This window comes from Festucalex cinctus, chromosome 2, assembly GCF_051991245.1.
Source record: "Festucalex cinctus isolate MCC-2025b chromosome 2, RoL_Fcin_1.0, whole genome shotgun sequence".
In the NCBI taxonomy this organism is placed as follows: Eukaryota; Metazoa; Chordata; class Actinopteri; order Syngnathiformes; family Syngnathidae; genus Festucalex; species Festucalex cinctus.
Window position 1 is genome coordinate 37,368,560 of NC_135412.1, and position 13,112 is coordinate 37,381,671.

A 13,112-nucleotide genomic window follows, 5' to 3' on the forward strand; every position below is an offset into this window, starting at 1 on the left:
GGGTCCAAAGGGAGCTTGCATAATTGGTGTTTCTATTTTTTAATTGGTTTAATAATTTGATATGCTTAAAAAAATTTTGTGCCAAAAAAATAATCATTTGAATAATCGTGATTTTAATTATTGCCAAAATAATCGTGATTATTATTTTTTCCATAATTAAGCAGCGCTAGTTAAACAGATTTATAACCTGCCTTTTCCTTGAAAGTCATTTTTGAGTGTCAGGCTGACATGGTTACTAGTGTTCGAAAAAACACAGACACACACACTCTCTCACGCAGCAGAAGGGAGAGCAAATTTGCCCACTTTGAAGCATTCATCTAATGTGGAGCAGTGCTGACAGATGGGCCCGGTGTGTTCAAAGCAGAGCTCACTCATTCGATATCCAAACAGGTCAAGCCAAAGGGATGTAGAGTGAGAGGCGCCCCTGTGTATGCTCGGAGCAAAGGTTCGGCCAGAACCGCCGCCACAGCTGGGACTTGCCTCAACCACCCCCCAAGCTCCTCCTACACCTCATCTTCATCATCATCAGCTATCCTTCCCACACACACTGACTGTGTTTGCTCTTTTTGCTAGACGGGCAAAGCAGACTGTGTGCAGTGCCCCTTCCCAAACATTGTAATCAGCATTTGTTTAGTGTTTATATTAAAGGTACTGAAGACAAGAATGCTTTAAGGGCCTGGTTGTCCTTCCTTCGTCCCAGTGGCCGAGTGCACGCTGTGAAGCCCATACAGCGTGAGGGGGGGTGGGTTAGGGGTGTGCGGAGTGGAATGGAATCCTGCTGCTGCTGCTGCTGCTGCCTCTGTCAGCCTGATTTAGAGGTGCTTTCTTTTACCTCTGACACACAGTTTCAGCCTGCCGTAGTCTACTGCAGGGTTGGGAGAAGAAAAGTGATTCTTATCCTTAAAGCCTTGTGTATGTGTGTGTGCATGCTCGCTCAATGCAAGCTGTTTTTTTCTTTCTAACCCCCTCCTCCTTTGTCAGTCAATGAGATGTTGAAGATTGCATGAGCGCAGCAGATCCCGTCTACCTCGCCAGCTTATGTTCACACAACACAATTAAAGTACGTATTGGGAGTGTGTGTCGTCCAGATGGAAGCTCTTATAGATTGCTGGTGTGCTCACACAAAGAGGAAGTAAATATAGGAGAGCAAGATGAAAAAGGAAGAAGTGGAAATTCTTTCCATTTGGGATCCCATCATATTTGTGTTACATACTGTCTGTGTGTTGTTGCAAGTGCATGTGTGATCCTCCCAAGCAGCTCTTCCTGCCTCCCCCTCCCTAATCTTATCATGTTAGAGTGGAAGATTAGTCCTCCCAGATCTCATCTCTCCCTCCAAATGCCACAATCAGCCTTTTGTTCTTCGCTTGTGCTCGCTCTCCCCTTGCGGCAGGGGAGGGAAAACACTTCTCCCCATGTACCCCGCCCCCAAAAGCCCGTCCTCTGTGCCATTTTGAGCCTCTGCTTGTCAATGTCACACGACTACCGCCATTGATTGACTATGCCCTGGCCCACCCCTGCCCCCGGGGGTGCTGGCTAACGAAGCTGTTGGCACAGCAGCCCGCTAGCCAAGCCGAACTGATCGACATTCCTTGCCGTTTGTCTGCATGTGTTGCGGATCTGTCTTTCCTTCCTTACCTCCTAAAGGAAGTCATAGATCCTGCTTGCTGATGTCACCAGTGCAGGGTGGGCGAGGGGGTCACTAACAGAGTTAGCTGAGGAAGAAGAGTGTTTGAAAAGCAGAGCAAATAAACAGAGGTTTCCTGTTAATGAGGTGCGCTGGGGGCCTGGCGTGTGGGAGCGAGAGGGGTCTGGTTTTTGTTTAAAAGCAAAGCTCTTGTGTTACAGTGTGGAGCAGGAATGGAGGGTATGATTTTTGCAGGTTACAGGTCGTCACAGTGTTCCCTCGGTTGTTGTAGCTTTGCTTGCTCAGCAATAACTTTATTGTTAAGGCTGCCTTGAGCAGATGTTAGATAAAGACCTACACGGGAGGGTATTAGCCTCACCGCTTGCTTTGCATTGAAAAGCACTGTATTGATTTCAGCCTATCTGAGTGGAAACGTGGAATTAATCCCACATTTGCGGCTCTCCCCCCCCCCCCCCCCCCCCTTTACAATTTACTCCCTTAAATAACACAACCATTTCCTTCTTCCATCTTGGCTACGCATACACCGGGGCCCCAGCTGTAGAGGTGACTGCACACACATGCAGCCACACAAAGAGAACTGCTCACCCATGATGGATTCAAGGGGCCAGGCGCCTCAAGCCAGCGAGACGGAGAATGAACTGAGTCGCATAATGCCCGCCCGTCTTGTTTCGGTTACTTCACAGCCTGGATGAAAGCCTTTGTTAGTATCTTTATTCATAAACATACCACTTCATATTTGTTTTAGAGGGATATTTCCAAACTATTTGTAGTATAACTGTTGCGTCCCCTCCCTGCTTAGCTGGCTTTCTGAGTGTAGCCAAGAATGCCACAGGCCAAACTGAGCCAGTGAAGGGAGGGTAAGGCGCCATTGTGTTCAAACTCAAAGCATGACTCTCAGATTTATATCTCCACACTCAATGAAGGGCTAGCCTTGTACCCTTGAGACGTTCAGTAAAGCAGGGGAACACTTGTATTTATAAGTCTGCCCAAACGAGAATGTCTGCCTCCTTCTTACCTTAACCCAACTCTCTGCTTCACTCTTCTTTCTTTACCTTTTTCATTTCTTCCTCTCAGCAGTGGCTCTGTCTTTTGGCCCCTCAGCTTGTGAGCAGCATTCCCAGGGTTGAGGGCTCAGGAGGAGCAGAGCAGGGCCATGTTTAGCCTCTGGCAGGATGTACCAAGATGGCTGCCGTAGTATGGGGCTTTGATTTGCTACACAGTCGGCGAGGAAGCTCCTTCAACACCGCAGTTTATTTTCTCTGATGGATTAGGGCTACTCAATTATGGGTGGAAAAAAAAAATCATGATTATTTTGGCAATAATTGAAATCACGGTTATTCAAATGATTTTTTTTTTTTGGTTCAAAACGAGAAAAATGTTTACACATTTAAAAATATTAAGACCAATTAAAAAAATAGAAACACTATTATTATGTAAGTTCCTTGTGACCAAACATAATTTATAATAATATATATTTATAATAATATATATGTATTTATTTATGTTGCCAAAAAACTTGGAGTTGGAATGTAGCATGTGCACTGTGCAGTAGGTTGATCATTTATTTTTTTGTACAAAACAGGAAAATGTTTAAACAAAACAAAACAAACAAAAAAAAAAACTAAAAATATTAAGACAAATAAAATTATTTGAAATACAATAATTATGCAAGCTTCTTTTGGATGAAACAAAATGTATTAAATTATTTTTAATTTATTTATTTTTTTTAAGTTGTAAATGTATACTTTTTAAGCAACTAGCAATTAGTAGTAATATTCTTTCTTTTTTTTCTCGATTATGCTGGTTTTACAATTGTGGAGTGTGATAATTGAAATTGTAATTGAATTTCGATTAATTGCTCAGCCCTGTGATGGATTTAATCAGATCCAGGACAATCCAAGCAATATATTTATACTCTTATCTGTTCAACACTCCCCTTTAATTTACTCTCTATGTTTTTATCGACACACATTTTTATAACAATTGTCATAATTGAAAGCTGTGCTTCTCTCCCACATCCACTCCATATGTGGCACTCTGTCTTCCTCTCCATCCCTCCCCCACTTTTGCCTGAGAGCGATTAACGCCAATTTGAGCTTCCAAAAAGCATCTATTTTGGACACTTCATAGCTTGGGAAACATTTTACCCTTCTCTTTACAAATGCACCTTTTCAAATAAGTGTTTTAAAATGTGCACCTCTGTTTACATATCCACAGGCGCAATAATATCTTGTGATTTTTCAGGCAGAAAATGAAATGTTCAGGCAGCACACTGGTAGCGTTTACAGTCTTCTTTAAGCATTAATTATGTATAAGCACTAGATAACTGCTTGTTTTTCTGTGCCCGTTTTAACGTCCAAAAGGCAATCATGCCTATAAAGTCGATAGACACTGAGGAGGTCGGGCGGGTGAGCAAACTGCTTGACTGGGGAGGAGGGCCATGACGTCACTGCACAGATTTCTTCACACTCTGCTGAGGTTCTGTCTCAGTCCATTAGTGTAGCTCTTTGTCGAGTCCAAGTGTGTGGTTATGTGTGAATACTGACGGTCACCCAGAGGAGTCAATGCAGCTGAGTGAGTGCATACCAGCTGCTGTTTAACACTTCCTCCACCGTGCTCAAGGTTGAGGGGAAGAAAATGGAGTGGAGGATGGAATGAGAACGATTAAGCAAGGGAAAGGAGGGAGTTGGAGGAGAATGAGTAAAGCAGAGGTGGGCTTGAGGGTGATTTGCTCGGCTCAGCCTCCTCCCCAGTGACATAACTGAACAATGTACTCGAAATATCTGAACTCTGACCTCATGTTCCCCTCCATGCAGATATGATAAGACAGAAAGGGGATGTACGTTTCTCTTATTTCCTTCTTTTCTCTGGTACTGATGCACACAAGATAGTGTCTTAGCCCACAAGTCTCTGGAAATGTTCCGTCAAACGACAGTGATGCTCAGTTGACTTTATGTGGAGGCACAATATGAAAAAAAAAAAATAACATGAAATGAAAACTGTGTTTTACCCTTTTCATGCCTCACCTCAATTTCTCCCCACCTTGCCTTTTTTCTCTGACTGGCTGTGACGCGAGTAACGCTGGCTTCTCACCTCTGTGCCTCCACCTGCTGGTCATCTAAAGAATGACAGGCCTTTTCTGAACTGCACTTTATAACAAGACCAGTAGATGGCACTCTGTTGAGCATTAAGTCAGACAATGATGAGAAAAAAAAAAAAAAAAAAGCTCAAACATATCATAACCTGGTTCATTGGGGATAAAATGAACCCCACTTACTTCTTCCTCCCTCCTATCTTTGCTTATTTAGAGCTTTAGTCACCCTGCATGTCACATCAGTCTGTGAGTCAGACTCAATGCAAATCATAGTTTGTAATGATGTGATCAAACAAAATGCTCTCTCTTCTGTTTTGCAGAGTAAACGGGACCATCTGCTGATGAATGTGAAATGGTACTACCGCCAATCAGAAGTGCCCGACTCTGTCTACCAGCACCTGGTGCAGGATCGCAACAATGAGAACGGTGGGCCTGCACACTGTTTCACAACTATCCCTCTTTCAAAAAACACACACACCCCTGTGTTCTGTGTAGGAGCTACAGGAAGGAGCTGCGGGTTGTATTTCAAACAGAAAGCACAGCCTCGTGTCTCGGGCAGAGGAGCTAAATCAGTGGTGCTACACTGTTCCCCTGGTAACGCTCCTTCAGGCCACACAGCAGTGCTGTCAAGTGTTAATAACCTGCAGTGCCATGTGGCCCTTGAGCATACACACACTCAACAGCACCAGTCACTCTCCTCATGATCAACTTCAGCAGGACCAGCAAAGCACAATCTCTATTTTCAACATCCTCAACAAAATGGGTGCCATGGATGGCCATGGGCACACAAACGTAGAACATTTGATCTGCTTACGTGACCGGTAAACAAAAAATAAACAAAAGATGATGCAGATCACTTTAGAATGAGAAGACTGTGACTTCTAATAGTTGTGGATCTCTGAGTATTGCTTCATTTTTTTTTTTACATTCACAAATTGGAAACAAACTATTGATAGACAGTAGGCATTCTAAAGTAGTTTGTATTCCTCGTCGGCCTTGCCCTTCTCCGTGCTTCTAAAAGGAGCTAATGTGTACACCTTTTTCCAAGCCACTCACCTGTTGACACATCCTGTTAGCGGCGCCCCGATGACTGAGCTGCTCTCAGTTTACCTCCCAGAATGCAGACACCTCTAAATATATGCTGCGCCAGAGCCTGGAACCCGAGGTCAAATGCATAAAGAAACGTGGTTGCAGCTAAACGGGGTCAGAGGCAAACGGCTTTAGTTCACGCTATCCGTTTTAAGAACAAAACGCAGCATATTTTTGATTTGTCCGCCGCAGGGTAGAAGTGTCAGTGTGGCTGTATGCGTCCTTGCAGAAGTGGCTTTGGATTATTAGGATTAATGTCACAAGGTCGTGCTACAGTGGTCTCAGCATGTCACAACAACTCAGCTCATTCATCAAAGTAGCGTCTCGTTCCCCATGCTGCTGATGTATCTTCACGCCCCATCTCCAAGAGTCATTTAAGTAGAGGATTGGACATGGTGGCCTCTCCTCAGTGGAAGACATTTTATTGGCTTTATTGAATTATGGGGCAAATTATTGACCTCTTCAAATGTACTAAGGACTCAGTCATGATGTATACCGATACTGTAGAACGGCTTTGCTGATTTTATTAGGTAAATACTAGGGGTGGGAATCTCTGACATGAGGCCGATTCGATATGTATCTCGATACACAGGTTGCGATTCGATTGAAAAACGATTATCTTTCAGAACAGAACGGTTCGATGCGGTTCGATTAAGTTTGGGAACGATACGATTTTCGATTCGATACGATTCATTTCAATATTCAAAACTTATAGTGACATTTGTTGCTTGTAAACATTCATCTTAAAACACCACAAATTTTTACAGTATCTACAAATGTGTTTAAAAAAAAAAAAAAAAAAAAATGTCTTCTATATTTTTATATATTGAATCAATTATTTAAATGGACCGCAACAAAGGGCTGGGCGATATGACTGAAAAATGTATCAGGTTAAATATTTATTAGTCGTTATTGAGAGTTATAATTGTTTTTTTTTTTTTTTTTTTTTAATTCAAAATAAGGATCAGGGGGAAAAAAAAGGCAGATAATTCAATTTGAAATATAAATATTTAACCTTTAAAAGACACCAACACAATTAAACAGAATATGTGCACATTGTGAAGTATTTCAGAAACATAAATTTAAGACATGAAATAAACCTACCGTCCAGCCAAAAGAAATATGAAGCCACCTTATGGAACAATAAATCTATCAAACACATTTTAACCACTTAATATATCCAAAAATATTTCCAAAAGTGCCCTTCCCTTTTTATCAACAATTTTTGTTTTTAACAATATTTGTTTTTCTTTTGCCATCATATTCATTTTTGGTTAATGTATGACATCTTTTTGTTTTTTTTAATCTGAGACAAGATGATGACCACAGAATCACTACTGTTTATGTTTTGTTTTTTTGGGCTGTCGTTCATTTTGCGTTTGATGACGTAATTGCGGGCACGTCTCAGTTCTCTGCTGCTCATGCTAGTTGTGTACATTGATAGGGAGCCACAAACTGAGAAATGAGATACTTGCAGTGTGCTTTTAGCTTAGCTGGTGTGTTGGCTGTGGGACATACCTGTGTCGTTTGAATCCATGCATTGGATCGTCACGGGAGTTATTCTTTTTGGCTCGCGCGCAGTACCAACGCCGGCCCGGGACATACAAGTGCACCGAGAGGACTCGATAGCAATGGGTTAGCTTCTGCTAACTGTTGCATGTTGTTACTCGTTGTGCGCGCGCGCGCCGTGTCGCGAGCACGGCGTTGACGGTAGGCTCCTCCCCAAGGTGCGTAACGTCTTTGCATTATGTTTACAACATCCGGGGAATGAAGCGTCTCTGAGCGCTACTTTGCTAGCTCTCTGTAAACAGGGAAGTAGCTTGAATAGTGCTGCTACTGAAATGTAAACAAAACAAGTAGAGCACGGTGCAGAACTCTTGCTATTGTTATGAAAACCATAAAGCCTCACTCGCAACCGATTCACAGCCACGCCATATCCGGTCCACAGCTCTACAAGCAATGTATCTAAGGATTCCCGGAGGATTTTGTATCGGTTGACAAGTCTGCTACCGATACGGTCGTTTAGCTCCCCTTAACGACCGATGGTTCGGTCGAATCGGTTTTTTGTCCCACCCCTAGTAAATACATGAGATTTGTGGCTCTCCATGCTCATCAGATAACATTCATTTCTTTTCTAGACTCCGGACGTGAGCTGGTTATCACAGACCCAGTGGTCAGGAGTCGAGAGCTCTTCATCTCTGACTATGTGGACACTTATCATGCTGCTGCTCTCAGGTTTGCGCAAACACTCTCATATCTCGGCTTTGCCGCACTCACATACTCAATGTTATCTCCCGAAAAAATTTTGAACTGCTGTGACTGAAATTCTAAGCAAACAAACTTTGGATATCGTTTTAAACTAAACATGACTAAAATTTACAGTGCAACTTCCAAGATCAATCATAATGCATTTTGGGATTGTAAAACGACCGTAGGAAATAATCTTAAGAGTCCATATCACTAAAAGGTGCCTTCAGGCAAAGGAAAAAGAAAAAGAGCTCTCACATGATCACACATGATCTCAAAACACAAAGATAAACACACACTTCCTGGGTATGTGCTCATGTTTGTTGAGTGTTTCCAAAGATGAACGGAGGTGGGAGCATTGTAAGATGAAGATGTTTGCAAAAAAAGACGTGCTTTCAGCTTAGGAAAATACTTCCTGCCGTCTGGGGAACCCAGTTTGATGAAAGAAGCGACATGAAGCAGTATGGATTAACAACTTCTGGAAAAGATTGAATTGCGATTTTTCTGACAGATATTGCGATTTGAATTTGAATCATAATTTAGTTTTTTCCCCTGAATCATGCTTCAAAGCAATAGTCACTATATGTAGTCACAATTACAAAATACATTCAATTGCATTATACTATGAAAATATTTAAAGCTATTACTTTGATAATGTTAGTAGGTAAACTAAAGAAGCTGTGTGACGGAGGCAGTCCTTTTGCAAGTTTTTGTTTTTTAAAACTGGTTCAGTATAGCAAGAGCTACTGCTTGCTTTCATACATATGCAGTTTACTATATGGAATAAAAAAGTATTTTAACTTCTACGCAAATTTACATGTTTATTGTACATAAATGTAACATTGTCTGTACATTGTTTTTCATATTTTTGTCAGAGACTAATTTGAATGGAGACTGAGGGCTGAGCTTTATGGTCTAAAGTTCATGTCATGATATAAATCAAATCTGTAACATATCTAGCATTATATAAAATTAAGTGTAAGAATTATAATTTCCTGTAAAGAGGCAAAATGAATCAGATTTATTCTTCTCTCTGCTTCTTTTCATTTGAATTTTGCAGTGCAGTGAAAAAGTATTTGCCCACTTCTCAAATTCTTACTTTTTTACATTGTGTCCCCAATTTAATGTTTCAGATCATCCATTACACAAATGTAAGTATAAGACAAAAACACCCCAAATTGACCTAAAATGCAACATATAAATGGTGATTTTATTTATTAAGGAAAAACCTTTTCAAAGCTACCTGGCCCTTGGTGGAAAAAGTACTTGCCCCCTAAACGTGAAAATGGTTTGGTCCACCCTTCAACAACAACAACTGAAATAAAATGTTTTCTAGAACTGGCAAGGAGTCTTTCACTTCTCTGTGGAAATATGTTGGCCCGCTCTTTCTTCCAAATTGCTTTAATTCAGCAAATGGTTGCTCCCAACTTTAACCAGTTTGCAGTCAGACCTCTGTTAAAAAAATAAATAAAAAATACTGTACACCTATAGGCACTTTTTCTCTTGTTTGGCCACACAGCATTAGCTTAGCGATTAGCATTGGCTTTTTGTGAACTCTCTTCTTGCTTGCTGTTGTATCCTTACTAGAGCAGCTACTCCCTTTAGTGATAATAATGCTTATTACCGTATTTTCCGCACTATAAGGCCGCCTAAAAGCCTTCAATTTTTTTGAAAGCTGACCATGTGCCTTATAATCCAGTGTGCCTTATATATGGATCAATACTGAGCCGCAACAGGTCTCGCTGTCAAGACGCTATCGGTAACCCTGCACGATCGGTGACGCACATGCGCAGAAGATCCTGCCATCTTGGATCGCTAGCTAATACCAATACTTTACCTCAGAGAAAATAATAAACAGCTGTTTATTCATTTTGGGAGTGAATGGAGTTGTCAGAAAGCTGGTTTGTAATCTATTAATAAATTTTGACTGACCTATCTGACTTTTGTTGACATTCCCCTTAGCGCAGCACCATCTAATGGATGCATAACGTAACCCCATCCTCTACTTTAGCGACTTTATATGGTAAAAGTTTTAAAATATGTCATTCATTGAAGGCGCGCCTAATAATGCTGTGTGCCTTATAGTGCGGGAAAATACAGTATAAGTATAGCTTAATGTGTCGCCATGGAGGAGAGATTGGTTTTCTGATCACCCCCAGCCCGTTGCCTATTTTTGGGAAAAATCTACTGTACTTATAGTCAGGTGATTAAAAACATCCCATTTATCTTTATGTGTGCACTCAGCCTTAGCAAACTCACTGTCTACTGTTAAACAAATGTTGCGTATTTCTGGATGGTTCAATATGAACTGATATTTCACCATGAGAGCGTGAACATGTTAAAGCTTCATGTTAACATCCATACAGTCGTTGGAGATAGTAGACTGACCGCAGTTATTCCCCATTGTATTGTCCCTATCCTCACCATACAAAGAGCAGCAGGAGACACTGGCTGAGTATTTTTATGCAAAACAGAAAAAGTAATGCATTCATGCAAAAATGATTTCCTTGGTTTTAAATATGATGCTGTGTGTGTGTGTGTGTGTGTGTGTGTGTGTGTGTGCATTCTATCCGGTCATCCATCCCCCTCTCACTTCCTTTTTCCTTTAAGCAAAACCATCTGTGAGCAACGCAGTGCATCTCCCAGAAAGCGCTGATTTCAGGGCAAATTAGCTGCGACTTGTCCTACATAGACACCCTTTGATTTCACGTCTTCTACAGGCTGCAGATAAATGGGATGGAATTCCACTGAGACGTTGTAATGCTGCAGCTCTGTAAAGATGAACGCTCCAAGTGCCCTTTAATTTTCTTCTTGGGGGTTTCTCTGATGTCTGTGCGAGGCATCTTAGCTTCACAATTATGCCTGTGTTGTCTGTGGTCAGACTGTGGGGTTGCAGTCCAAACAGTATCAAGATTCATTGCACACCGTGTTCCACTGACTATTCAACAAGCCCTTTGCATTCTATACTTGGAGATATACTGAACTTCTCAAGAGAACAATGTTTTTGTGTTAATTTATTTTCCAATGCATTTCTTTTTTTTTTTCTTTTCTTTAAGAGCTCAGAATTGTTCATTCGGTAGTCTTACCGATTCAACGTCTTATCATCATTGCTCTTTTTTTTTTGTGTGTGCGTGCGTTTGCGTGTGTGCGTTTGCGTGCGTGCGTTTGCGTGCGTGCGTGCGTGCGTGCGCGCGCGTGCGTGTGCGTGCAAATACGTATAAATTTATACTCATTAATTCACCTAAAGCCTTATAAATATCCCATTACCCTTCGCCTTAACCTGGTACTTCAGAATCTTGCCAGAGTCGTGAAGTTTAAATGGTCAGGAGACCAGAGAAAAGGTCAGAAAAAAAATAAAGAGAAAAGAAAGATAAATCAAAGTGGGTTTTTTCCAATGCATTTCAATGGGTGTCACTGTCAATAATACGCAAATTTATGCTATTCTTACCCCCCGAATGGCGAGTTTCGACTATCCTGATTTCTGATGATATTGTTTGCTCTTTCACAGGGGGAAATGCAACATTTCACATTTCTCCGACATTTTTGCTGCCAGGGAGTTCAAAGCCCGCATTGACTCCTTTTTCTATATCCTTGGATATAACCCAGAGACCAGGTGAGGAGCTCTTTTTTTTCCCAATCAGTCACCACCCTTGATATAACAACTATATGCCTAAAACAGAGCTGAATACTTATCATTTACTAATTGACTTTGTAGTTCCATAATTCTTCACTTTATTGAATTTGTACGATTCTGGTTCTGAGTCCAGTTCCTCATTTCAATCCCAGTTCCAAATGATTCTCGATTCCCATTCTTTTAGGGAGCAGGGTCAAAAATGTTTGCATCATGGTTTAAATTAGGCGTGTCCAAATTACAGCCATCAAATGTTATAGCAGCTCGTGGAATAGTCTAAGGTAAACAATTGACACAGTCCATGCCGTTTGTATGGCAAGGCCGGAGAACAGAAGTTTGTTTTCATTTTTCACTTTTTTGTATTGAAACCAAACACATATCTGTCAAAACCGGACCTTGGAAGAAATAAGTTTTGACACCGCTGGTTTAAATGAAAAATACAACCATTTATTTTAGATGAAATTGACTGATCTTGTCTCCAAATTTTAATTCAATAACTTTATTTATTTATTTATTTTTATGAACTTTACTATGGATTTTACAAAGGGTTATTTTTTTTTTAACCATTACTATCGAATGAACTTGACAATAAACTTGAATTTATTTATTTTCTTTCACTAGAGAGCTTTATTTTTAAAAACCTAAATAAATACATTTGTACAAGTGTAAATAAGTGTTCCCAAATTAATCTCACTGATAGACGAACCTTATCTGGTGTAGCCTATAGATAAACAGGAGAGAACAATTTGGTAACCTAGTCTTTGATTAGTTGTTTGTTGAGGAAAATGATCATTTGTGCCGACAATGTGCCTGCAGCGGATACATTTGTGTCTATTGCAGCAGAAGACAACACAGTCCAAAAAATGCATTCTGTTCGCTAATATTAGCTGATTTGCATTTGAGTTGACCCAGCATTTACTTTTAAGCAGCCTCAATTTTGGCGATAGACATATTTTCTTGTTTAACTCACCCGATTTTTATGACATCAATGAAATAACAGTTCTACTAATAATCTAGTTCGTCTGGATAAAATGTTGCCATTTTACTGTAACACCAAGTAATGGTGAGTCAAGGGTTTTCACAAATGTATCTTATTGAAACAGATTTACCTATTGATTATTCCATCGATTACTCAGGGAATTTGCAAAATGAATAACAATATAGTGTGTCATCTACAAACATCACAGTGTGTTCTTGCTAGCAATGCTAGGATATGTTACATTACCTAATGAGTAAAAAAAGACAAAACAATCCTATCTTTTACCAACCATTGTGCAGTGGTGGCCGGCCAGACCTATTCGTAGTCACACGTGTTTTCGTGACTCTCGTCTACAAGCAACCGCAGCTCAGTGTTGCAGTAATGACATAAAACTTTTGTTTTTTAATTTTAATTGATACATAAATAC

General features: G+C 40.6%; 1 protein-coding gene across 6 annotated transcripts in view; it reads left to right on the plus strand.

The window, feature by feature from the left end:
- Nucleotides 1-13,112, plus strand: part of rerea (arginine-glutamic acid dipeptide (RE) repeats a) — a 193,806-nt gene that overhangs the window by 140,520 nt on the left and 40,174 nt on the right. For all 6 annotated transcript variants that reach the window (XM_077514959.1, XM_077514961.1, XM_077514963.1 and 3 more), the window contains 3 exons: nucleotides 5,060-5,165; nucleotides 7,967-8,063; nucleotides 11,584-11,688. In XM_077514959.1, coding sequence (XP_077371085.1) covers nucleotides 5,060-5,165; nucleotides 7,967-8,063; nucleotides 11,584-11,688 — 308 coding nt within the window. The remainder of the gene's footprint in view (nucleotides 1-5,059; nucleotides 5,166-7,966; nucleotides 8,064-11,583; nucleotides 11,689-13,112) is intronic.